General features: G+C 61.2%; 1 protein-coding gene, 1 long non-coding RNA gene and 1 other non-coding gene across 4 annotated transcripts; 1 reads left to right on the top strand and 2 right to left on the bottom strand.

Moving 5' to 3' along the window:
* Positions 1–1,592: 1,592 nt before the first annotated feature.
* On the bottom strand, positions 1,593–9,831 carry TLE5 (TLE family member 5, transcriptional modulator). Of its 2 annotated transcripts, none has more exons than XM_038567861.1 (7): positions 9,711–9,831; positions 8,578–8,675; positions 6,181–6,244; positions 4,921–4,965; positions 4,363–4,425; positions 2,804–2,878; positions 1,593–2,716 (listed from the first exon to the last, which is right to left on the bottom strand). In XM_038567861.1, the coding sequence occupies exons 1-7, from the start codon at positions 9,735–9,737 to the stop codon at positions 2,495–2,497; spliced, it is 594 nt and encodes a 197-aa protein (XP_038423789.1). In that variant the 5' UTR covers positions 9,738–9,831; the 3' UTR covers positions 1,593–2,494. The 2 variants fall into 2 exon arrangements, with proteins under 2 accessions (XP_038423789.1, XP_038423790.1); XM_038567862.1 differs by having other exon boundaries at positions 1,593–2,713.
* On the top strand, positions 8,877–20,097 carry LOC119864783. Its single transcript, XR_005375228.1, has 4 exons — positions 8,877–8,972; positions 13,809–13,885; positions 16,070–16,214; positions 19,319–20,097. It is a non-coding gene; the product is annotated as an uncharacterized LOC119864783 (long non-coding RNA).
* Positions 14,254–14,360, bottom strand: LOC119864826. The gene has a single exon (XR_005375305.1). It is a non-coding gene; the product is annotated as a U6 spliceosomal RNA (small nuclear RNA).
* Positions 20,098–25,055: the final 4,958 nt, after the last annotated feature.

The following is a 25,055-nucleotide window of genomic DNA, read 5'->3' as shown; positions in this document are numbered from 1 at the left end:
AAGAGCGCACAGGTTGTAAGCGAACAAGTTGATGATTGCAAAGCGCACACACCCGTGTCCTGAGCCCCCCCCCCAGTTAAGAAATGAAACATGGGCAGCCCCGTTAGAAGTCCCCCTGTGGCCCCCCCTGCCAAGGGTAACCCCATGACACCTGCCACTGTAGGTCACCTGGGCTTGACTTTGTTCTTTTTTTTTTTTTTAATATTTTATTTATTCATGAGAGACACACAGAGAGAGGCAGAGACACAGGCAGAGGGAGAAGCAGGCTCCCTGCGGGGGGCCCGATGTGGGACTCGATCCCAGGGCCGAAGGCAGACGCTCCACCGCTGAGCCACCCAGGGATCCCTTGACTTTGTTCTTGGTAGAAATGGGACGTTCGGTATTTACGCGTTTGTACCCGGCTTGCCTTGTTAAAGGGTGCGCGAGATGCGGTGGGCGGTGTCGGCGGAGCCGGGCCTCGCTCTTCTTCGCGGCTGCATCGTGTTCCAGGCACGATTAGGTCACGGCTCGTCTGTTCTGCTGTGGTTTCCAGTCCGGGGAAGCGGTGACTGGGGACAGCAGCTCTGAACGCCCTCGTTCGTGTCTTTGTGGGGGCAGTGGCCCGGCGGTGGTGGCCAGTCTGCCGGGACACAGATCCAGGAGCAGGGGAATCGCGAGGTGGGGCCCAGGTAGCCTTCCAAGTAGCTGTGACAACTGGCGCTGCAAAAGGTTTACGCTCTCCCAGGGTCCTGGGCGAGTTTGGGCTTTTGGCACAAGGATGACTGGTAGGCAGGGAGGGACCCCAGCACGCTGGCATTTCTGGAGGGGCTCCGGCTGCGGTGGTGGACTGCTGGGGCACAGCAGGCGGCTGGTGGGACCATCGGGTCACGCGCCCCCCCTCGGCCTCTCTTTCCTCGGGGACCTGAGCCACTTCCCCAGAGGTAAGCAGTCCACCCCAACCCCCCTCCCTGTGCCCTTGGTCCAACCTGGGAACCCACTGGATTGGGGCAGGTGGGAGTTTCTCGGAGTCCAGAAGTCCCTTGGGTGCCCGGGTCCCTTAGGGTCTGCAATCTACACTGCCCGCCCTGCCTCATCCTCAGCCTTGCCCCGTTCCCTGGGGGGGCAGCCGGAGGCCTCTTGATAGCCTTCCTTGGGGTTCCCCTGGGTGGTCCAGCTGGGGCGTGGCAGGGACGCCTTGGACAGGTCCTCGGAGGGTCTGGTTCAGCTGGGGGGGGGGCGCTGTGTGTTCTCTGATCTGGCCAAATGGGCAGAGTGGGGATGCAGTGGGCGTGGGTCCTGCGGGCTCAAAGTCTGGTGTCTAAGGGAAAAGAATGGCACCGAGGAGCCCTCTGGCCTGGGGATGGGAAGCCGGGTCAGCTCCGCTTCAGGCCCCTGGGCCGGGCTGTGTGACCCAGAGCCTCCAGCTGCCCCTCCGGTCTGGGCATCAGTTCGGGAGACAGACTACAGGGACAGGCCGGACCCCCCACCCCCACGGGGACTCTCCGGATCCGGCCCGTCAGGAGGAGGGAGCTCAGACACGAGGGAAGCCCCCTCCTCCCCTGGGAAGGGGGGCACCGCGGCAGCCCACAACACAGAGGCAGGAACAAGGCAACCAACCTTCTCACATCTTTATTTGAAAGGCACAGCTAAGCCCACCCTCGGTACAGCAGTCTCCCTTCTCTCCGCAGCGATCAAACGACTCTACACAACAAAAGCTGACAAGTCTAAAAGGCTATATACAGACACAGGTGTGGGTGTTGCTTGTTTTTTTAAAACATTTTTCTGTCCTTTTTTTCTTTTTTTTTTTTAAATATCCCTTTTCTTAAAAGACAAGCTAGTGTACTGGAAAAAGGAAAAAAATAAAATAAAAACCAAGACAACTTGAGTACCCTCATCTTTATTGGGGAAGGGGAGAAAGGGAATTCTGGGACGCCCGCCCGCCCCCACCCCTGCGCCTGGCTAGGCTCCCTCTCTCCGCCCCCTCTCCTGCAGGGGAGAGGAGCGGTGGGCGTGGGCTCTGGAACTAGCCTTGCGGAGGAGGAGGGGAGTGAGGGGGGAGGGACGCGGGGTGCCCAGGGCGGGAAGGGGCAGCTAGCGTGGTGTTTGCATGCAGTGCCAGGGTGGGAGGCTGGGGGCGCGCCCTGAGGGGCCCGGCGGGCGCGGGCGGGGAGGTGCGGGGGTGCTGGGCTTCTGGAGGCTCTGCTGTCTTCGGGCCTGGCCTCCCCTGTGCGCCTCCAGGCCTCAGCTTACCTCCCGGGTGGAATGGGCAGGTATTGGCCCACTCCGGCTGCAGGGGGGGCGGGGAGGAGGGGAGAGGGAGGAGGAGGAGGGAGGCTGGAGCCGGGGGTGTGAGAAGCTAGGGGTGGCACACAGGCAGGGCTAGGACCCCAGCAGGCGGCTACCATAAATACTACCGAGTTCAGCCAATCCCGAGCTACACTGTGTCTTGCGCTAAATGTTCCTCTCTCCATGTCTGTGTCCCCTCGCCCCCCCACCCTCCCCACCCCGCCACCCGCTAATCCGACTTCTCGCCGTCATCCTCCTGGTGGGTGTCACCGTCGTGCCCGTTCTTGTCTTCCTTGGAGAGATGGGCCTGGGAGCCCAGCGCAGACAGCGAGAGGAGGCCGGTGCCGGCACTGACGGCGGGCAGCGAGGGTGGCTGCAGCCCCACGGGCAGTGGGGTCAGGGGCAGGGCCAGGGCCTGCAGCTGGGACAGCTGATGGGCTTGGAGCTGCTGCTGCAGGGCAGACGGAGGGAAGCATTAGCTGCCTGGGGCCCCTGCCCACCCAAGGCCCACCCAAGGCCACCCAAAGCCCAGACGTACTCGGATGATGGAGTTCAGCTCGGGAGCGGTGACCTGCTTAGCCCTCTCGATGGCTCCCAAGACCTGCTGCTGGTGCTGGAAGGGGGATGGGGTAGAGACAGAGGAGCCAGGTGCTGTGCCCCGATCTCTGTGCAGGTTTGGGGCACAGAGCCCAAGAGGAGCCACCCTCCCTGCCCCCGAAAAACCCCTCCCTCCAGCCGCTTCTGTTCACCAAGCCCCAGTCTCTTCCTCTGGAAAATGGGGACAAATGACAGATTCAAGAAGACCCAAGGGGATTGGTGCCAGATACTGAAGAAAATGCCATTAGGGGAGTCTGAGAGAAACCCCGGACCATGACCTATTCAATGCCATGTGCAAAGGAGTCAATGAACAGTGCACAACCTGGCCAACCATACAGAGAAGACCTGATCCTAAGAGCCTGCAGCCTGTGCCTCTGAGATCTGCTAATCCAAGATCCTCTCCTTGCACAACTGGGGAAGGCCCAGTGGATTCTGGGTTCAGGGCAATCCCTCCCACACCCGAGCACTCCCTGAAAGTCTGTTTCTCCTGCCAGTTTCCCTTTTTGCCTTGCCTACCAAGAAGTTCCTGTCATGAAAGGAAAGCACAAGTCTAGGTCTATCAGAGCCCCAAGAACCCCCTTCTCTAGGGTTTTCATAGTATCCTTCTGGAATTGTCTCTGGGCAAGCAGGTTACCCAAAGGGCCCCAAGACATGGTCAGGAATCCAAGAGGAAATGATAAATTATGGACAGGAAGCCTGGCAGAGGGCAGGAATGGCTCCGGTGATGGAATGGGCCTCACACCAACGGTCTTAAAACCCCAAAAAGCCGGGATGCCTGGTTGGCTCAATGGTTGAGCATCTGCCATTGGCTCAGGTGGTGACCCTGGGGTCCCAGGGTCGAGTCCCACATTGGGCTCCCCGCAGGGAGCCTGCTTTTCTCTCTGCCTGTGTCTCTCAGGAATAAATAAATAAAATCTTAAAAAACAAAAAACAAAAAGCCAAAGCAAGAGCTCAGTGCGTGGTTCCCCGGGGTGCGTGTCCACGCGTCCCTGCGTTCATGTGCGTGCAGACCTGTGTCTGCAGGTGCGCGTGCGAGCCTCATCTATCTGTGTTGAGCCCGTGCACGCCTGCCTCTGTGTGCACGTGTGTGTGCAAGTGCCCTCCCCGAACATGCGGCCCCTGGTTTCTGGCCTGAGGCGGCCCCCAGGGGCCTGGCACACAGATCTCAGAAGGGAAAAAGGCAGAAGCAAGAAAGGGAAAAAAAAGATCCTTGGTGCAGCCTTTGGCATATCTGACGTCTTCACCCACGAAATGACTCACTCAGGCTGGGAATTCCACAGCAGGGTGAGGCCCCTCCCTGTACTGCCCTGTGCCCCTGGGGTTCCTCCGATCTGCGGATCTTCTGTGTCTGGGAGGTCCAGAGAGGGGAGGCGTGTGCCCTGGGCACCCAGCAGCTGCTGCCCCAGAGGGCCGTGGGCGGGGGTCGGGGTGGGGGGAGGCCCGGGCAAGTTCATGGCCCAACCACCTCCTCCTCCCTTCAGCCCCGGGGGTGCCACTCACCTCTTGGGAAAGGTAGGGTAGGACCTGGGCACAAATCCCATTCAGCCTCTTGACGATCTCGGCCTGCAACACACAGAGGCTTCAGTGCAGGGGAGGCGGCGGGGAGGCGGCAGGGGCAGGTGCAGACCAGCCCCAGTAGCTGGCGGGGTTCCGGCTGAGAGGAGCCCAACTGGGCCCCGGGTCGCATCAGCACCTCAAGCCTATGGGCACCCAGTCGGAGGCAAAGGTGGGCTCTGGGGCCAACCGGGAGTCCAGGCTCGGGGACTGGGTGGCCCTGGGAAGATGCCACCCAGCATGGGGGAGAGGGTGGCCCACAGCACAGTTCTTAGGACATCCCTGATATTGGCCGACCTCAGGGGGCCGGAGGGCGAGGGGCAGTCTGGGGGTTCTCAGTGTGCTGGCGTGTCACCCCCTCCCACAGGAGTCAGCCGGGTGGGGGTGGTAGTTTGGGGGAGGCCGGAGAAAGAACAGGGAGAGGGGTGTGGAAGGTAACAGGATAGGGGGGTAGACCTGGGGGTCACCAAGGGGCGGGCCCACCTGCCTGGGGTGGTGGCCTACCTGCTTGTGCATCTCGATGTTCAAGCCGTAGGACATCTCGTAGTACTGCGTGGTGGGGAGACAGAGAGAGAAATGGGGTGGGCCAAGGATGGGACGCACAGTGTGGGAGGACGAGGGCAGGTGGGGCGCGCATGCGGGAGCAGGGTCTTGGCCCCTCATGGGGCCACTTGCGGGGAGCTGGGGAAGCGTCAGGGCCCCAGCCTGGCCCCAGCCTGGCCCCAGCCTGGCCGGGCTCCCCTGGCTTCTGGAGTAATTATCCAGCCCCCTCTCCAGCACACATACATTCCAGGGCGCCTAATCTTTTATCTTTATGTGTCTTGTCTGCGGGTGGCCCCAGACTCCAGGGAAGTTGGCCTTCCTGGGTATAAATAACCAGGATAAACAAAGCCTGCTGGGTCTGGCTCTGGGGTCAGCAGCACCCCCCTCACGCCCCAGATCTGACCCTGCCTCCTCCCCTCCTCTAAACCCCCTCATGGCTCCCCATCATCCCTGGGGGTGGGGCAGGGGCAGCCAAGTTCATCCCCAGGACTTTCCGTGGTTTCTTCTTCTCTGTCCAGCAAGCTCCTACTCATTCTTCAAGACCCGAGCTGCAGTGCCCCCGCTTGGGGCAGTGAGCCCCCCCTGGGGAATCCCCCAGTCCCCCATAGCTCTCTCTCGCCCCCTCCCTATCCCTCCAGGGCCAGGAGGGTCAGTGCCCAGCCAAGCCTGGGAGAGCTGGGCTCTGGGCTGGGCCAAGGAGGGGGGCTTTTAGATGTAGGGACTGCCACCTGGCGGGGATGGATCCAGGCAGGATCTCAAATGTCAGGCAAAGAATGTAGTGTCACCCCTTCCCTCCCCCTCCCAGGATGTCAGCTTCCTGCCCGCGGCGGCTGCCCCCCCCCTCCTGCTGAAGCTCAGGCAGGGAGGGGTTAACTGCCCGGCCTGTGGGGGCAGGGAGGGATCCGGCCGCTCCCCCAGTCAGTTCCTGGCTTTGGCTTCCACGGCAGCGGCCTCCTCTGCTGCCAAGGACAGCCGGGGGACCTGGCAGGCCCGGGCTGCAACCCGGTGGTTTGGCACCTGGGCCACTGGCTGGGCGGGCGGCCAGGCCAGCGAGGCGGCCTGGGCCAGGCCCTGGGGCCGGCTGAATGGAGCGCGGACCCCGATCCTCGTCCATCCCAAGGAGGTGGCCGGGTGCAGGCAGCTGCCAGGGCGGGTGGAGGAGGGTCCAGGGTCACCCCGCGCCCCCCTGCCCTGCCCGCCGCCCAGGGCCAGCTTACTTACCATCACATAATGACGCTGCATCTCGGACTTCTCGCTGGCCAGCTTGTCACATTCGAGCTTCAGGCTGGAAAAGAACAAGATGGGGGGGTGGGGGTGGACTGAGCCCCCTGTTGTGCAGGGAGAAGGCCGTGTCCCCCTCTGTGAAGATGGCGCGGGGAGGGGAGGGGACGTGTGTGCCCTCAGGCTCTCTAAGTGTAAACCGGGGATCCTGCAATCAGCCTTGTGGCTCTGGTGGCGGAGAGAGTAACGGGGAATAACACAGATAAGCAGAGTCGAGCAAACAGCAAACACGCCGGGTCAGCCAGGGACTCCGAGAAACTTCTCTGCACTCCAGACGCTTGATGAGATCAGTGATACGAGCGTCATCCTCATTTCACAGATGATGCAACGGATGCCCAGAGAGGTTGAGTAACTCGCTCAAGGTCACACAGCCCCGGAAAGCTGGCTTCAGAGGCCACAGTCGGAGCCACTGGGGAAAACTGTCCAGCCGGGGACGAAGGACCAGAAGCCACAGCGGCTGGAGAGGGCGGAGGGCGGGCTGGCGGGGCCCTGGGCCCAGCTCACCGAGGGGTATCCGAGGGGGCCTGGCCTTGATTTCACCAGCGGGGAAGAGTCCACTGTTGGGTAACAGATGGCGAGCCGCTGGCCTCTCTCAGGCCCCCGCCGCAGGGACGGGCTCTGGGCACCTCCCAAAGCACCCCCCCCGCCCCAAGGGGGAGGGCAGAGAGAGACCTAGAAAGCCGCGGGCGCAGACCCCAGCTACATGCGGTGGCTTCAGGGTTCAGGCCCGCCACCTCGCTGCTGTGTGGCTCTAGGCAAACCCCTCTACCTCTCTGGGCCTTGTCTCTGCATCTGTAGGGACTGACCTCCCAGGGTGGGGGTGCTGAGAAAAGGAAGTGGATGAAGACCAGAGAAGCTTCTAGAACAGCGCCTGGTATACAGGAAGCACCTGATACATGCTTGACCTTCTGGTCAGTCATCCCAGGGGCCTGGCATCTTCGCTTCACCAAAGTGCTTACGACGGGTCTGCCACTGTGCATGTGGCTATGGGCCCCACGTGTTTTTTCTCCCCCTTTCCTTAAAAAACGCTATTTGTGGATACCATTGGGGGGAAAAAAAAACAATCAGGCAATTTCACGCCAAACTCTGAATTTCTGGCCCTGTTTGAGGGTCTGGCAACTCCTGTGTGTACCCACCCCATGGGAGGACCCCTCACAGTCCAGAGAGAAACCCAGGTCCACCGGGTGCAGACCCCAAGGTTCAGAGAGGGTGTCGGGTTTAGCTGAGGACACACAGCCCTGTGACGGCCCTCTGACCCCCGGCTCTGGGGTTGTCAGGCCCCAGGGCTCACTACGAAGTGGGGGCGCTCTGGAGGGGCTCCGAGAACCCAGGCCTGCCCAGCCCAGGCCCTAAATGCTTCACATCAGGGACCACAAACAAAGTTCCTGGGGCCTGCCTTCAACTGCCAGTGCCTCAGTTTCCTTGTCTGAGAAATGGGCACAGTTAAGAGGCCCACAGCGGGGAAATGCTACAAGAGGACATCGGTTCAGCATCTAGCACATGGGGAGTGAGGAAAGTCGCCTTGAAAGGTGAGATTTTTTTTAAAAATCTATCTACAGATCTGGATCTCGCTGTTTTTCTTTCTTAAAACCCAGAATCTGTCTTGGAACCTGTCTGCGCAGGCCAACAGGCCTAGAGAGCCGCTGGGGTCTGCGACCGTGACCGAGGACTCCGGCCCGATTCCCAGGCAAAGCCCCCCGCCCCCCAACAGCCTTGAGAATCTGCGTTCCCCAACCCAGAGATTACGGGCACATCTCGGCCTGGTCTCAGTGCTGTGCATCCTCAGGAAATCTCTGCCCTCTCTGGGCTTGACGTTCTTAAAGCATGAGACAAAGACAGCACCGGTCCAACCCCTCCATGCTGCACTGCGCAAGCCCTTTACGGCGCCAGAACGTTAAATTCTGGGGGAAGAGCCTCCTTGGAGAGTCTTGTTGGGAGCCGGGAACTCATTCCCCAAAACTAAGCAGAGAAGAGACAGGACAGGCTGCGGAATGTTTTCTTTCCGGGGTGGGGGGTCCATCCTCCACCAGGCTCCTTGGGAGGTCTTTTATCCACGCGGGGGGATTGGGGTGGGGGTGGGGAGAGGCCCTCTGAAGCCACACAGCCCCAGTGTCTGGACAAATAATTTAACTTTCTGTGCCTCAGGCTTCTTACCAGTGAAATGGGTTGTCTTGAAGTCTACGAGTTTAATATCCGGAAAGTGCTCAGGACAGGGCCTACCCCGTACCAGGACGCTCTCGGCCTCCATTTCTTCAAATAGGTGTATAAAGCAGTAACCCCCCCCAGGCCTGGGGGGCCTCCCCCCCCAACCGCCAGGGCCTCTGGCCCCCAGCTCACCTGTGGTACTGAGCCTGCAGCAGCTGAAACTCGTCTTTGATGCGGTCGCAGGAGTCCGAGGTGGTGAATTTGAGTTGTTGGGGTAGGTGAGAGGAGCCCTGCGGGGAGGGGGCGGCCGGGTCAGGGCCCCGCGGGGCGGGGTGACCCCCGGGGCAGGCGCAGCTGCAGCGCCCCCCCCCCCCCGCCCCACTTCCCGGGCCCGTGTTTACAGCCCCTGGCGCGGCCCCCGCCCTCGCTTCCTGCCCCCGCCTCTCCCGGGGGAAGGCGAAGGGGTGGGTGCGCCCGGGGCCGCCGCGCTCCCCGCCACCCCCAGGCTGTGGGGGTGCGTTAGCAGGTCCGCCCTCGGCGGGGGGCGGCGCGCGCCCTCTACCGCCCCTCGGAAGCGCCGGAGGGAGGTGCAATCCGAGGGCCCCAACCGCCTCTGCGGGAGGGGGGCCGGCGTCCTGGAGGCCCCCTCCCCAAGTTGGTGGGGGTGCCCGGCCTCCCCGAAAAGTCCCCTTGGGGAGGGGGCCTCTCCCGGCGCCCGAAATCACCCGGGGGGGCGTCCGCCCCAGATTCCCAGCACCCTCCTGCCCGGCCGCGTTCTTCCGGGAGGGGTGCGCCTCGGATCCCCCCTCATCCCAGGCCTCCAGACCAGCCCCGGAGCTCGCGGGGCCCGGCGGGGCTCCCGGGGTGCCCCAGGCCCGAGGCCAAGGCCGCCCGAGGCCCGGCCTGGCTGGGGCGCGGGGGGGGGGGGGCCTGCCCCGGGGGCCGGGGGGAGGAGGAATCCGGGCCGGGAGCCGGAGGGGACCGGGCCTGGGAACTAGGGGGGATCCGGGCCGGGCGGGGGGAGCGGCCGGGACCTGCGGGGGCCGGGGAGCCCGGGCGGTGGGGGCGGGGGAGCCGCGCTGGGCCCCGCGCCGGAGTCGGGGGAGGCGCCGAGCAGGGAGCTGGGGATGGGGGGGCGGCCCGGCCGGGAGCGGGGAGGGCGACGGCCAGGCCGGGACCCCGGGTGCCAGGCGCCGACCTGGGGAGGCGCGCGGGGCCCGACCTGGGGGGGGGCGGCCGGCAGGGGACCTGGGGGGGCGCGGGCGCGGGGATGCGGGGCCCCGACCGGGGTGGGGGGGGGCGCCGGGCCGTCGGGCCCCGCTTACCGAATGCCTGCTTTGTGGAAACATCATGTCAGTCGCGGCGGGGGGCGCGGGCTGCGCCCCGGTTGTGCGCCCCGGCTCGGGCGGCTCGGGCGGCTCGGGGCGCCGGGCGGCCGCGCCTTTGTCCCGGCGCCGATCGGCAGCTCCCGGGGCCGCCGCCGCCGCCTCCCGCGCCCGGCCTCGCCCGCTTCCTGCGCCCCCTCCCCGCGCGCCCGGCCCCGGCGCGCCCCGGGCCCCGCTTCCTGCGCGCCCGGCGCCCCTCCCCGCCCCTCCCCGCCGCCCGCCTCCCCGCACGCCCGGCCGCCGCTCCTATTGTCTAATGGCGGCGGCGCCGGCACTGGCCGCGGCCTCGGCTCGCGGAGGCTCCGGCTCCACCTGCTGCCGCCGCCGCCGCCGCCGCTGCTGCTTCCCGGGCCCCGTGCGCGCCGCCGAGGGGGGCGCGCGCCCGGGGAGGCCTGCGGATCCCCACCCAGCCCGCCTCCCGCCGGCCGGCGCGGTGACCTTGGGCTCGGCGCGCCCCGCCCCGCCCCGCCGCGGCCCCTCCCGGCGGGGGGCGGCCGGCCGCGGGCCTCGGTGTCCCCGCGCGGCGAGGAGGGCCCGCCGCCCCCGTCTACACCGCCGGCTCCGTCATGGCGCGACCTGGACGCGTGCCAGGGACGCGCTCCGTAACCTTGGCCCGCGGGCCGGCTGCTCTGCGGGGAGGCCGCGCTGACCCCGCCGCCCCCACCCGCGCACCGCGCCTACTGTGTGCGGGCCCGCTCGGGACCTGGGGGTGGGGGCGGGGTGTGCGCGCGCGCGCGTGTGTGTGCGCGCGCGTGTGTGCAAAATCCCGGCCTGGTGGAGATGGCAGGAGACAGACCGAACCCCCAGCTAGGGGGCAAATGAGCCAGCGGGGAGGGCCCGGAAAGTGCGATTTGAAACAGAGGAAGGTCAGAGAGGCCTCCTCAACCGCAGAGGACCTGAAAGTGAGAGACAGCCCTGGAGGGGGGGTGGGGGGAGGCAGGAGTAGCAAGTGCAAGGGCCCTGAGGCAGGCCCAGCCTAGCACTGGGGACGGCGCAGGGAGGCAGGGCCAGCAGCTTCACACCTTGGTTCCCACTGGAGGCCTGCGCTCTGAAGGGCCTGTGCGGGTTCATGGCCTGCTGCGCTGGTCTGGAAATTCCTAATAGTTTTCCAACAAGGGGTCCCACAATTTTTGTTTTTAAGATTTTATTTTTTATTTATTCAGAGAGAGAGAGAGAGAGAGAGAGGCAGAGTCACAGGCAGAGGGAGAAGCAGGCTCCATGCAGGGAGCCCGACATCGTCGGACTCCATCCCGGGACTCTAAGATCACACCCCGGGCTGCAGGCGGCGCTAAACCGCTGCGCCACAGGGGCTGCCCCGGGGTCCCACAATTTTGTTCTGCACTGGGCCATGTGAATTCTGTAGCGGGGCCGGCGGCATGACAGATGGTGCAGGGCCTTGGGGGCGGTGGGGGGTTTTACTCCAAGGGAGGCTCTCGAGGCAGGAGGCCGCGACCCCCCCACCAAAGGCCCGGCCAACTGGGATTCTGATAGGATCACTCTTGCTGCCATGTGGATAACAGGCCCCAAAGAAGTTGGTGAACTAATGCCTGGTTAGCCCGGCAAGTGCTAAATACAGTCTCTTAATTACCACCACCATCGCTGTCATTATCGACTATGCCGCTTGCCTCTCCGGATATCTGTGACTTCTCTGGGCCTTGGGTTTTCCCCGTCTGCAAAACGGAGACTTAGGACCCCAGACACCTTTCCTGGGCAGATGGAAGGCCAGACGAATATGAGATAAATAAGCAAAATTTAAGGCTTCCTCTGCCCTCCCCTCCTCCCCCCCCCAAAAAAAATTCCTTCAAGATAAATACTACTTTAATGTTCTTTACAAATAAAAATCCATCCCAAAAGAATTCGTGATGAGCAGAATATTAGTGTGTTACATAAAGACACTATCTGATGGGGCCAGAGATGAGTAAGGATAATGTGAGTCCCCCTTGTCCCCATGGTATAAGAAAAAAAGGAACCCATTTTTGGAAGGTTCTTCAATGTTCCTATCGGGTTCCGGAACACACAGTCCCCACAAATCATATCAGAGTCCCCGATGTAGATGGGCTATAGAATTTTGGGGCAAGGAAAAATGAAAACGCAGGATCTCTAGTTGAAAATTGGTAGGAATTTAGGAATTTCAAGATGTTGACAACAGAGCATTAGACCGAGAGCAGGGCCTGTCCTTCTAGTGCCCGGTCCTTTGGGACAGCAGGAGCCACACGCCAGACGCTGTTTCTCCTGGGAAGCCACCCGCGTCTGAGCCTGAGCTAGGGAGGCAGTTCCCAGTATTCAGGCATTTGGGGCCACGCACTCTCATTTTTAGCAGACCCCAGGCTTGGTGGGCAGGGGCGGAGCTGGACTCAGGAGCCCCCGCCGTCCAGTGGGGTCAGGGCCGGGCCCTTCAGCGGGCACAGAGGCCCAGCATTGTGTGCGTGAATAAAATCAAGCAACCGAGCTGTGTGTGTTTTTACCACATGCCAGGCTCTGCTTTAAGGATTTTAGCCTTAGGTAATAGAGCCGTTTGAAGATGAGGACATCAAGGCACCATGAGGCGAAGTGACCTGGCCAAAATCACACAGCTTGAAGGTGGCAGGGCCCGGGTGTAAAGTCAGGTAGTTGGGCCTTGCCCCACGATGTGACACTGCCCCTCCAGGTGGGGCATGAAGGCAGGCACGGTGGGATAGACCGGAGGTGGCCGGGAGGCCTGAGGAAGCAGGCCCCTGAGTTCCAGACGGAGAGGTTGGCATTTTACACGGAGGGCACCGGGGAGCCTTGGGAGGTTTCAGAGCAGCGTCTCTCCGTCAGCCTCTGCGCTCTTGACCGTTCTGGCCTGGCTCATTCCCTGCGAGGGCCCGCCCCGGGCACCGTGGGGAGCTCGAGCAGCATCTCCAGCCCCCCGCCTGCTCGGTGCCAGGAGCGCCTCCCTGCCCAGGCTTGACAAGCAGCAGCGTGTGCAGACTCCGCCGAGTGTCCCGGGTGGGGGTGGGGGGCGCGAATCGTCCCTAGCTGAGAAGCTCTAAGCACAGAGAGTCGGCCAGGTAGAAGCCTGGTTGTCGGAATGGAGAAAGGCAAGGTGGGAGGCTGGGAGGTGGGGTGGACAGGGTCGGCCTGGGCTGGGCCCCTGGCAGGAGCGGAGGGTGGGGGGCCAGGCGGGGAGCAGGCCGCAGTCCCAGACCAACAGTCCCGACTCTATAATTAATTGGGGTGGGTGGTGGGGCTTTCGAGGATCTCGCGGTGGGGAGGTGCCACTGTGCACCCCTCGGCTCCCACCGTCCCCGACTCTAGGCCACATCCTGGGGTCTCTGCTGCCCGCTTGCCCAGGTATCTCAGGGCTGCACACGGGAGCAGGTGGGGGCAGGGACCTGGCTCGTGGACGTGGCCTCTGAGACCAGAGCACCTGGCAGGCTGCTGCTTACGGATGCGCGGGGCCCCGTGGGCAGAGCCCGGCACCGCCTGGGCGTGATGGATGCGCTGCCGGCCTTAATCACAGGTTGGGGAGGAGACGGGTGACCACCCAGCCGAGCGGCGGGTGGGGGCACAGCGGTCCGGCTCCGGGTCTGAGCCTCTGGGGCGGTGTGAGAGTCCTACCCTGGCCCTCACACCCCCGGCCCGCCCCAGAAGGGAGCCGCGGCTCATGCCCTCCCGCGGGGAATACCTGCCGCACCTACTCAGTGTCAGGTGGGATTCTAGGAGGAGGTTTATGGCGCTGACGGGGGCGGCTGAAAATCCCTCCGCTTGCAGAGCCAATGGGCTTTAAAAAGTTGACTTAAATCCTGTCTTTCCTGGGGCCACAGCCCTCCCTGAGGTGAAAGCCCAGGTCCTCCCTGGGGCCCCCGAGGCCCTGCTGGAGCTCGCCATCCCCTCCCTGTCCTCCCCTCCTCTTCCCTCACCCTTGCTCCCTCTGCTACAGCCAATGGGGCCTCCTTACTGTTCCTCTGACACACCAGGCCCTGGTCCACGCCCCAGGGCCTTTGCATGGGCTACTTCTGCTCCAATAGGCATCCGCCAAATGCCATCTTGACTAATTCTTTCCTTTCTTTCCAGGCTTGGCTTAAAGGTCACCTTCTCAACGAGGCCTCATTGTGACTTCTCTATTTAATTCTGGCAGGGCCGGGACTAGGGTAAGTGCACTTTTGAGTGAGGCACTTTCTTCAGGCATCAAGTTTTTTTTTTTTTAAGATTTTATTTATATATTTATGAGAGACACAGAGAGAGGCAGAGCCACAGGCGGAGGGAGAAGCAGGCTCCCTACGGGGAGCCCGATGCGGGACTTGATCCCGGGACCCCAGGGTCACACCCTGGGCCGAAGGCAGGCGCTCAACTGCCGAGCCCCCCGGGTGCCTCAATAGCTATGACTTTATCGTGAGATTCTCATAGATGGGAAACTAAATAAATAGAATAGTTGTTCTGTCCATTTCATTATACCATGCGTTTCAATTGCCTGTTTAGTGAAAAATGAAGAAATCTGTAATTTTTGGCTTACATTTTTAAAAACATGGAACATTTCATGAATTTGTGTGACTTCCTTGTGCAGAGACCATGCGAATCTCTTCTGTATCGTTCCAATTTCAGCATATGTGCTGTTGAAGAGAGCACCCTCATGTTCTTTCAGTGAGACCCAAAGTCCTCCTCGTGGTCCCCAAGGCCCCACACCACCACCCAGTCCCCTCTCTGTACCCCCTCCTCTATCTGTCCCCCTTGCTCACCCTGCTCCAGCCACAAGGGGCCCCCTCGCTGTTCCTCCAACACACCAGGCCCAGTCCTGCCCCAGGGCCTTTGCATGGGCTGTGCCTGCAGCCTGGGAGGCGCTTCCTGTGGAAATCACCTGGCCCATCCCTCACTTCCTGCAGGTCTCGGCTCAGGTGACATCACTTCCTCCCATAGGCTACCTTGGGCCTCCCTAAACTAGCCCGATATCCATTTGTTCCCTTTCTCTACCTTAAAGGAACATCTCTGTCTTTATATTTTCCTGTGTGTGTTTATTGTCTCCACTAGAATAAAGTCAGCTGCACGTCAGCTGCACGAGGCAGGGATTCAGGCTTTTTTATTCCCTGCACAGAGCTTGTCACACACAGTAGGTGCTCAGTCGACCTGGCTCGCTGTGAAGATCACCTTTCTCAGGACGAGGCCACCCAGCAAAGCAGTCCCAGGGCCTCCCAAAGCAAAGCACCCCAGCGGGGCCCTAATAAACAATAAGCACTCACTTCTCACAGTTCCCAGGCCGGAAGGTCCAAGATCCAGATGCCGGTGGTGGTGGCGGCGGCGGATGAGGTCTGCCTCAGTCTGTCCCTGGCTGGGCCCGGACTCCGCCGCCTGGGGCCGCATGCTCACGGCCTCTCCTCCACGGGTGTGCACACGTGGCCAGGCCGCCGCTGCCACCAGTGCTATCGGGTCACAGGATCGGGGCCCCACCCGGTGACCTTCACTACCCCCTACAAGCCCCATCTCCAGATGCAACCCCGCTGGGGGCAGGACCTCTCCGTCGGAATCTGGGGGGCACAACGCACCCCCGGTATAGTTCTACGGGGCTTGTCCTGGAGAAGGACCAGCAGGTGCCGCACGTGGTGCCCGCCTTGTGTGCCAGCCCGAGCCCCCAGGGGCGGACTAGGGCCTGGCACCCCGCTGGGCGAGGGAGGCGGAGGCAGGCACTTATCGGATCATTCCCCCCAGGGCAATTCTGCCTCCAGGGGACGTTGGGCAGCGTGTGGGGACATCTGTGGCTGTCACAGCAGGACGGTGCTCCAGCGTGGGCATGGGCGGGGCCAGAGAGGCCGCTCAGCCCCGGGGGCTCCCCAGAGCGCCCCAGCCCCGTGTCAGCTGCGCGGCCTGGGGGCTCCTGGCTGCTCTAACGAGAGCCAAATGGCAAATTGAGAGGAGGGAGGGGAGCTTCTTTCCAGGCAGGTTTATAACAATGGAACTGACCTTGGCTGAGGGCCGGAGGCTGGTGGGGAGGGCTTCCCCCAGTGAAGGATGTGGGGGGTTACCTAGGTGACCAGTGGTCGGTGCCAAGGCCCGGAGGCAGAGGGTGGGGCTGGGGCGGGTAAGGCGGGGAGGAAACGGCCACCCAGGGGCTCAGCCTTCATTTGGACACCACTGGGGAGCCATGGAAGGTTTTTGGGCATCACAAGAGGGCAGCACGGTCCCACTTCGCTTCCAAACCTCAGTCGGGCTGCTTCCAGGAGAGTAGGACGCAGGGTGGCACCATAACTTCTGTGGGTCCGGGCTTCCACGAAAACCATTGAAGATACTGTTTCCTTTTTTTTTTTTTTTTGAATATTTTATTTATTTATTCCTGAGAGACATAGAAGAGGCAGAGACATAGGCAGGCCCTACAAGGAACCTAATGTGGGACTCGATCCCAGCACCCTGGGATCATGCCCTGAGCTGAAGGCAGACGCTCAACTGCTGAGGCCCCCAGGCGCCCCGAAGATGCCGTTTCCTGATGGATTGGTATGTACACGCAGGTGTAATCCGGGGGGTGCGTGAGGCTATATTCATGATCGTTGTACTCACTGTTTGCCTCTGATGCTGGAGGAGATGGAGACACTTTCCCGGGCCCCTCCACTCTCATGAGCGCTGGGCGCTGCCTGGCAGACGTGTGGGTTGGGCAGGAACAGTGCCCCGAGAGCAGAGAGGAGCTGGGCCCGGCGAAGGCCTGGCGTGGACGTGGACGGGAAGGGCTGGGGTTGATGGAGATTTAGCGTGGGCAGCAGTGGGTGCGGATGGGGTGGCAGGGCCGCCAGCCTGGGAGATGGGGCTGGGGACACTTGCAAGCCCCTTGAGAACTCTGTGCAATGTCCTCAGAAACGTCCAGGAGGAGGGGCGCCTCAGTGGCTCAGTCGTTTAGACGTCCGACTGCCGATCTCCTCAGGGTCTCCATCGCAGGGTCGTGAGTTCAGGCCCCCGGGTTGGGCTCTGTGCTGGGCCTGGGGCCTACTTTAAAAAAAAAAAAAAAAAAAAGAGTCAAGGAGGGGAAAATCAGATACACAGGACTTCATGAGAATTAAAAAGTTTTGTGCATCAATCAGAGGACGCCAGCAAGAGAATGAAAAGACAACTCCCAGGATGGGAGACAATCGTTGCAAATCCCGACAAGACTCCGTTGTCCCGAATATAGAAACAGCAACAGCGAACAAACCAGCCAAGGCAGGAATGGGCAGAGGACCTGAACAGGCGCTCCTGCAAAGACGACATACAGATGGCCGAGAGGGCGCACCTCCTGGCCGTCGGGGCAGGTGTCAAACCTCCGTGAGACGCCACTCCATGCCCACCAGGGTGGTTGTGATTTAAAAAAAAAAAAAAAGGAAACACCCTGTGTTGCTGAGGACATGGAGACCTTGGAGCCCTGGTGCGCGGCCCAGGAGGTGGGGGGGAGGTGACGGGGCGGGGGGGGGGGGGGGGGGCGGCCTTGGGGGAGACGGTCCTGCGGTTCCTTACAAACTTAAACACGGAGTCACCGTCTGACCCGGCGAGTCCACTCCTGGGTGTTGCCCCCAGGGATTTGAAAGTGGGGACTCAGCAGACCCTCATATACCCGTGTTGATAGCAGAATTATTTACAATGGCCCGAAGTAGAAACAACTATCCACGAACAGATGATTGGATGAGCAGAAATTTACCATTTCAACCATTAAAATTTTTTTTGAAAGATTTTAATTCATTAATTAATTTAAAGATTTTACTTATTTATTCCTGGGAGACACAGAGAGAGGCAGAGACACACGCAGAGGGAGAAGCAGGCTCCCTGCGGGGAGCCCGAGGTGGGCTCAACTATTTTTTAAAAGTAATCTTTATTCTATGCTCAGATGGGGTCCTAACTCCCAACCCTGAGATCAAGAGTCACATGTTTTACCAACTGAGCTGGCTAGGCGCCCCCCGACGGTCTCTAGGTGCACAGCTCAGGGCACCGAAACACACCCACCCCCACCACCGTCTCCAGAACCTTCTATCTCCCCACATGGAGGCCCGGTCCCCAGGTAGCACTGACCCCCACCCCCGCCCACCCCTGGCTCCCACCACCTCCTCTCTGTTTCTGTGGATGGGCCTCCTCTGGGGACCTCCTGAGAGTGGGGTCCTGCGGGAGGCATCCTTCTGGGTCTGGGTCCCCTCCCTGAGCCTGGTGTCCTCGGGGTCCCTTCCTTCTGGTTGTCAGTACATTCACTGAGTTGTGCAACCATCACCACTAATTCCAGAACATTCCATCACCTTCAAAGAATCTCTTTCCCCCAGAGTAGTCACCTCCTCTTCCCCTCCCCAGCCCCCGGCCCCTCTGAGCCCCCTCCCCATCCATGGAGGAGCCCATCCTGGACGTGTCACACTCGCGGACTCACACCCCATGGGGCCTCCTGTGTCTGGCTCCCTCCCTGAGCGTCGGGGACTCGGGGTCTGACCCTGGGGTAGCGTGTGGGCTCCTCACTCCTGCTCGCGGCCCAGAGACCTTCCGGTGCATGGCGGATGCCTCGTGCACATCCGTCCATCCGTGGATGGACACGTGGAGGCTGCTGTGAATCCTCTGCTGTGAACACGCGTCGTGGGACACATGTTCCTCTTCTCCGACACCGGGAGAGGACTTGCCGGGTCACAGGGCCGCTCCGTGGGCCAGCGTTTGAGGAACCACCACGCCACCTTCCACCGCAGCCACCCCCTTTGTTCCCCCAGCCCCGTGGGTGCCCCGACTTCTCCCGGCCTCACTGGGCGCCGTGGGCCCCTCCGCTTCGGCTGTCCCACGGTGGAACCTGCAGCAGAGCAGCTCCTGCTTCCCAGCCTGGCGACAGATGGGGGGGCAGCAGGTGACAGTCATGACGATGGGGTGGGACAGGGTGGCGTGGGGCGCCCCACCCGCGGGGAGCCGCCCTCGTCTTCTGCGCATGCTCTTTCACTGCCTGCTAACCCACTTTGCAGATGCACGCGGTAGAGGCTCAGGGAGAGTGTGGCCCGGCCGGCGGCCTCCCAGCCTTGGGGGATGGGAGGAGCCCCCCCCCCCAAGCCTCTACACCTGCTGCCACCAGCCAGGCTGCGCGTGACCGTGCCGGGCTGTGTTTTCGTGCACTTGCTCTTCCCCGGGAGCTTGTGGCCGCACCCTGGGGAGCCAGGCGTTGGCAGGGCCTTGAGCTGCTGTTGGGGTGCTTCAGGGCCTTAGAAAGGTGTCTGGGCATTTCCCTGGGGCTGTAGGGTAATTAGGCACCACGATTAGCAGGCTGCTGCGGGGGGGGGGGGGGGGCTTGTCTCTGGGGAGCAGGGAGCAGGAGGTGTGGCCGCCCACCTGCCGCGCCCTCCAGAGGCCCTAAGGGCCACGTGCCAGCTGCGCCTCGGTGACTGGCGGGCTGTGCGGCTCTGGGTGAGGGTCTGTCCCTCTCTGGGCGTCTTTCTCATCCCTCTGGTGGAGGAGACGACGGTGCATCTCCCGCGGTGCAGGACCCGTGGCCCAGAGGCCCCCCAAACAACACAAACGCCGCCCCCTGCGTCGGGAGTGGCCAAGGCCCACCAAGCTCCCGCACGTCCCCACTGCTGTTCCCAGCGCTTGGGGTGGGCACAACGTCCTCTCCCGTTTTACAGCTGAGGAAACCGAGACCCAGAAGCACAGAGGATTTGAGCCCCGGGCCCAGGAGCACACGGCGGGTGCAGAGAAGAGCCAGGATTTGGGCCCCAGCCACCCCGCCTGCACCACCATTTGCACGAGTGGCTGCGTGAAGAATCGTGTCCCCCGCCATCGGCTTCCGTGGAAGCCCTGACCCCCAGCGGGGTCCGTATTTGGAGGTTGGACCTTAGGTGCTGCGGGTTAGGTGAGGGCATGAGGCTGGGCCCCCGTCCCCGGAGGGGGGATTAGTGCCCTGGGAAGGGGATGAGGGACCCCTGCATGTGAGCCCCCAGTGAGAAGGCGACTGGCGTCACCCAGACCGAGAGCCCGCACCGGGCGCCCAAGCAAAGTCAGACGGCAGGTCATCGAATGTCCTCCCCAGAATAGCCCCAGGAAGATGCGGTTGCAGTAGAGGAGACCCAGAGGCTCAGAGAGGGCAGGACGCCTCTGTGAGGTCACACAGCAAGGAACCGACGGAGGGGAGGTTCCCACTCCAGTCTGCCCCGTGCCCTTCTCAGCCCCATCGCCCCCGCCTCGCCCCAGCCCGCCCTGACCTTCCCCAGGACCCAGCAGACCGCTCTAGCGAGGCAGCTTGGCATCACAGTTAATAGACTGATGTGGGTTGAAATCCTCACTCTGGCATTGTTTTTTCTTCCTTTTCTATTTTTAAAAAATATTTTATTGGGATCCCTGGGTGGCGCAGCAGTTTAGCGCCTGCCTTTGGCCCAGGGCGCGATCCTGGAGACCCGGGATCGAATCCCACGTCGGGCTCCCGGTGCATGGAGCCTGCTTCTCCCTCTGCCTGTGTCTCTGCCTCTCTCTCTCTCTCTCTCTGTGTGACTATCATAAATAAATTAAAAAAAACAAAACAAAAACCTACATTGCTTACCTCAATTGATGCAGAAAACACATGTGATAAAAAAATTAAATCTCTAATAATAAAAAAAAAATTTAAAAAAAAAAAATTAAATCTCTAAAAAAATATTTTATTTATTTATTTATGAGAGAGAGAGGCAGAGACACAGGCAGAGGGAGAAGCAGGCTCCATGCTGGGAGCCCAATGCGGGACTTGAACCCAGGACCCCAGGATCACACCCTGGGCTGCAGGCGGCGCTAAACCGCTGGGCCCCTGGGCTGCCCTCTTCCTTTTCTTTTAAAAGATTTTATTTTTAAGTCATCTCTGCACCTAACGTGGAGTTCGAATGCACAACCTCGAGATCAAAAGCTGCTCGCTCTTCCGACCCAGCCCCAGGGTGTTCTACTTGCCGAGCGATGGGCCTATGTCTTCTTCTCTGTGGAACGGGAGCCGCACAAGTTCCAGAAAGTTGTGGGATGGAAGGCAATTAAGGCCTGATTGGGACGCCTGGGTGGCTCAGTGGTTGAGCGTCTGCCTTGGGCTCAGGGCGTGACCCCGGGGTCCCGGGATCGAGTCCCCATCGGGCTCCCTGCATGGAGCCTGCTTCTCCCTCTGCCTCTCCCTCTGCCTCTCTCTGTGTGTCTCTCATGAATAAATAAATAAAATTAAAAAAAAAAACCAAAACACCGTCCTAAATACACACGTGTCTGCCAACCTGGGGACACAACGGCCTCCATCACACACTCTGTCTCAGGCCCCCCCGCCCACAGATGAGCGTGCCTGTGCACACTGGGCTGTCCACTTGGGTCACTGCAGGGCACTCGTGGCTCTTAGAGCTTTGGTGTAAATGAATTGCAATGACAAGAAATTAAAAATTCAGTGCCTCAGTTGCCCTGGTCCTATCTCGAGGGCTCGCCCCACAGCCCGGGGCTAGAATATTCCAATCTCGGATGAAAGAGGTGGGGACCCTCCCGGAGGTCAGGCAGTCAGAGCGCGTTCCATGACCGTCCACACGGGGGCGGCGTGTCACAGGGACGGGAGCCCCAGGCCGCCGCAGAGCACGGCCAGCCTCCCGGGCTTGCACACCCAGGTCCGGGCTCTGGGATGGACTTGGCACAGCCACCGTGGGGCCTGGCCCAGGGTCCTTCCCTGTGCCCTTGGACGTTCTCTGGGTGGGCGCTGTGGCGGGGGGGCTGAGCGGCCTCCCCCAACCCCTATGCCAGGAGCACCCAGGCCTGACGACCCCCTATGTTCCCAGACGTGGCCCAGCGTCCCCTGGGGGCAGAATCAGAGTCCTCCGGAGGCCTCCAGCCTCGATGTCTCTTGGCAGAATCACCCTCAGCTGAGAACCACCGTCCTCGTGAATCTACTCCTCACACGCACCAGGGTTAAGTTATGAAGAAAGAAGCAGCGGGGAGCCTTCAAGCCCTTTCCCGGGGCGACAGACATGTCCACCCAGTGACAAACGTGTGTCCCTTTACCTACGTGCACTGGCTCGGGGTGCATGTTTGCAGCACCCGTGACCCCGGTAAACTTGCACAAGGGGCCTCTTGCCCTGGCAAAGCACGAGGCGCGGTGCTGGCTTCTATTCTATGTCATTTCATTTCTTTTCTTTTCTTTTTTTTTTTTATATTTATTTATTTATGAGAGAGAGAGAGAGAGGCAGAGACCCAGGAGGAGGGAGAAGCAGGCTCCATGCTGGGGGCCCGACACGGGACTCGATGCCAGGACCCCGAGGTCACACCCTGGGCCGAAGGCAGACGCTCAACCACTGAGCCACCCAGGAATCCCTATTCTATGTCATTTCTTTTTTCTTTTTCTTTTTTTAATTTATTTATGATAGTCACAGAGAGAGAGAGAGAGGCAGAGACACAGGCAGAGGGAGAAGCAGGCTCCATGAACCGGGAGCCAGACGAGGGATTCGATCCCGGGTCTCCAGGATCGCGCCCTGGGCCAAAGGCAGGCGCCAAACCGCTGCACCACCCAGGGATCCCTTTTTTTAATCTTTTTTAAAAAATTTATTTATCTATGTCGTTTCAAAGAAATATGTGGGTCCTGGCTTACTACCCTGATCCCGTGACCGACAGATTGACCAAAACGATGGTTCAGTGTACGGTGTGTGTGGGGGGGACCCGAACCCGGAGCCCAGCCCCTGAAGCCCTCCGGCGACAGGAGAGGCCACGGCGGTGGGTCACCGCGTGGAGGATGCTCGGCGGCTGCTGCACGCATGACGCGGAGCAGAGGAAGCCAGACGCGAAGGCGCGTGGCAGCCCCACGGCACATACGTGAGGTTCAAGAGCAAAAGCCAGACTGACCCAGCTAACCCCGGGACGAGGAGCTCTTCTCCACAGAGATCTCCTCATGTCCAAGAAGCACGGGAAGGATGCTCACCGCCAGGGAAAGGCAAACCAAAACCGCAGTGAGATTCCCCCTCATACCCACTAGGACGCTAGAGGGATGATGATAATAATAATAAAAATCATCATCATCATTATCGTCATACTTAGAAAGGAACAAGTGTCGGTGGGTGGTGGGAATGGAAAACCACGCGGCTGAGGAAGACAGTCTGCTGGTTCCTCCAAAGATTAAACACGGAGTGACCATCTGACCCCGATAGACTCCACGTATCTATCTACCCACAAGAACTGAGAACAGGGACTTGAGACCTATTTGCACACCTGTGTTCACAGCAGCCTGAGTCACAGCAGCCAGGAGGTGGAAACACCCAAGTGTCCATCCTGCGGATGAAGGACATGCACAGCGCGGCCTGTGCACACCTGGAATCCGAGCCAGCCTTGGAAAGGAAGGGACCCCGACACCTGCCCCCACGTGGACGGACCCAAGGACACCGGGGCTCAGGGAGGGGACCCAGACTCAGAAGGACGCCTCCCGCAGGACCCCACTCCCAGGGGGTCCCCAGAGGAGGCCCGTCCACAGAGAGGAGGTGGTGGGAGCCGGGGCTGGGGCAGGGGGCAAAGGGTCAGTGCTTCCTGGGGACGGGGTCTCAGTGTGGGGAGATGGAAGGTTCTGGAGACGGTGATGGAGGTGGGTGCGTGGCGGGGTGAGGGTGCTCTGTGCCCTGAGCTGTGCACTCAGACACGGTTAAAGTGGTAAGTTTTAGGTTATGTCCACTTTCCTACAACTTAAAAGTGTTAAGAAAAAAAAATATAACAAAGAGAAAGCCCAAACCTGCTGGGGTGGGGCAAACAGCTGCGCAGGACAGGGCTGGGCTGGAGGGAGGGGCCGGGGTGGGGTGCAGGCCGGGCAAGGACTTTGCCTGGGCTTCTGGCTGCCAGATGGACTAGGGGACGCCCAGGTAAATGAGCAAGGATATCCTGACACGACACAACATTTATCTGAAGTTGCCGTTCGAGGGGCGCTGAGTGATTTTATTTGCTAAATCCAGGGGCACCCCAGGCCGCCTGCGCGCACCCTGCTGGGGCCCCTCGAGGCCTTGCTATGGGGTGGGGGTGGGGGTGAGGGGGTCAGCAGGGGTCCATGCGGCAGGGTTGCCAGTGGGGGGGTGCTCCCGGGAGGCACCGGGGTCTCCCCGCCCACGTGGCTCTTATCTGTGCGCGCCCCCGCCCGCCCCTGCGGAACTTAGTGACTTTATGGCTGGACACAGATAAGGGAGTCCTAAGGGAAGAGTTTCAAAGAAAGCTCGGGACCGAGAGCCTTTGCAGGCACGCCCTGCAGAGCTTCCGTGCAGGCCAGCTGGCTGGGAAGGATGCTGGGCCGCGCCCAACTCTGCCTCAGTTTCCCTCCTTGCCTTCTGCTCAGGGCGTGACCCTGAGGTCCTGGGATCGAGTCCCGCACCGGGCTCCCCGCAGGGAGCCTGCTTCTCCCTCTGCCTGAGTCTCCGCCTCTCTCTGGGTCTCTCAGGAATAAATACATAACATCCTCAAAGCCCCCGCATGTAATGTAGGTTGTAGGTCTCGAACCCGCGGCCCCCAGCGCAGGCGCCCGCCACCAATGAAGCTTGTCCCAGCGCAGCCCTTTCCCGCTCAGACAGGTCCCTGGCTCCTGGAGCTTAGGAACACCAGCCGGCACTGGGTGCTTGGGGTCCGTTGCACCCAGCAAAGCAACGCCACAAAAAGCACAAACATGCAAACCTTGTGGCACTCGAGACAGCTTGGAAGGGACGCTGGAAAGCACAAGGCGGGAGCGTTGCCTTTCTCCACGTCGGCTGGGCACGTGCACCTGGGGCTCACGCTTCCGCCCCCTGCGCGTGTCCGCTAGTGACTGAGAAAGCCCCCGCATAGTGATTTTAGGGCTGCGGCCCAGGGTGCATGAGCAGTGAGTTCGCGAGTTCGGGGTATGGGGTAAGACGGTTCACCTCCGGGTGGCTTGGCATCAGGGCCTCGGGAGAGACACCCCGGTGCCCTGAGCACACTCAGCCCCGGATGTTGGGCTCTACGTCCCACCCTCCTACAGAAGGAGCCTGGATGCATCCTCTATCTCTCTCTTTTTTTAAATTTTATTTGTTTATTCATGAGAGACACACACAGGCAGAGGGAGAAGCAGGCTCCCTGCGAGGAGCCCGAGGTGGGACTCGATCCTGGCACCCCGGGGTCACAACCTGAGCTGAAGGGAGGTGTTCAACTGCTGAGCCACCCAGGTCCCCCCTCCCCTTTTTAAAGACAAAGTCTTGGCTCAGTTACTTGTTTGAGGTCTCAGTACAGCTGGAATTTGTAAAATGCAAGACCTCAATCAGGCACTCCTCCCTCCCCCCTCCCTTCCTTCCTCCCTTCCTCCCTCCCCCCTCCCTTCCTCTCTCCCTCCTTTCTCCCTTCCTCCCCCCTTTCCTTCTTCCCTTCCTCCTTCCCTCCTTCCTCCCTCCCCTCCCTCCCTCCCCCCTT

Source organism: Canis lupus, chromosome 20, assembly GCF_011100685.1.
Source record: "Canis lupus familiaris isolate Mischka breed German Shepherd chromosome 20, alternate assembly UU_Cfam_GSD_1.0, whole genome shotgun sequence".
Classification (NCBI taxonomy): domain Eukaryota; kingdom Metazoa; phylum Chordata; class Mammalia; order Carnivora; family Canidae; genus Canis; species Canis lupus.
This window is presented reverse-complemented; position numbering and strand designations above follow the sequence as displayed.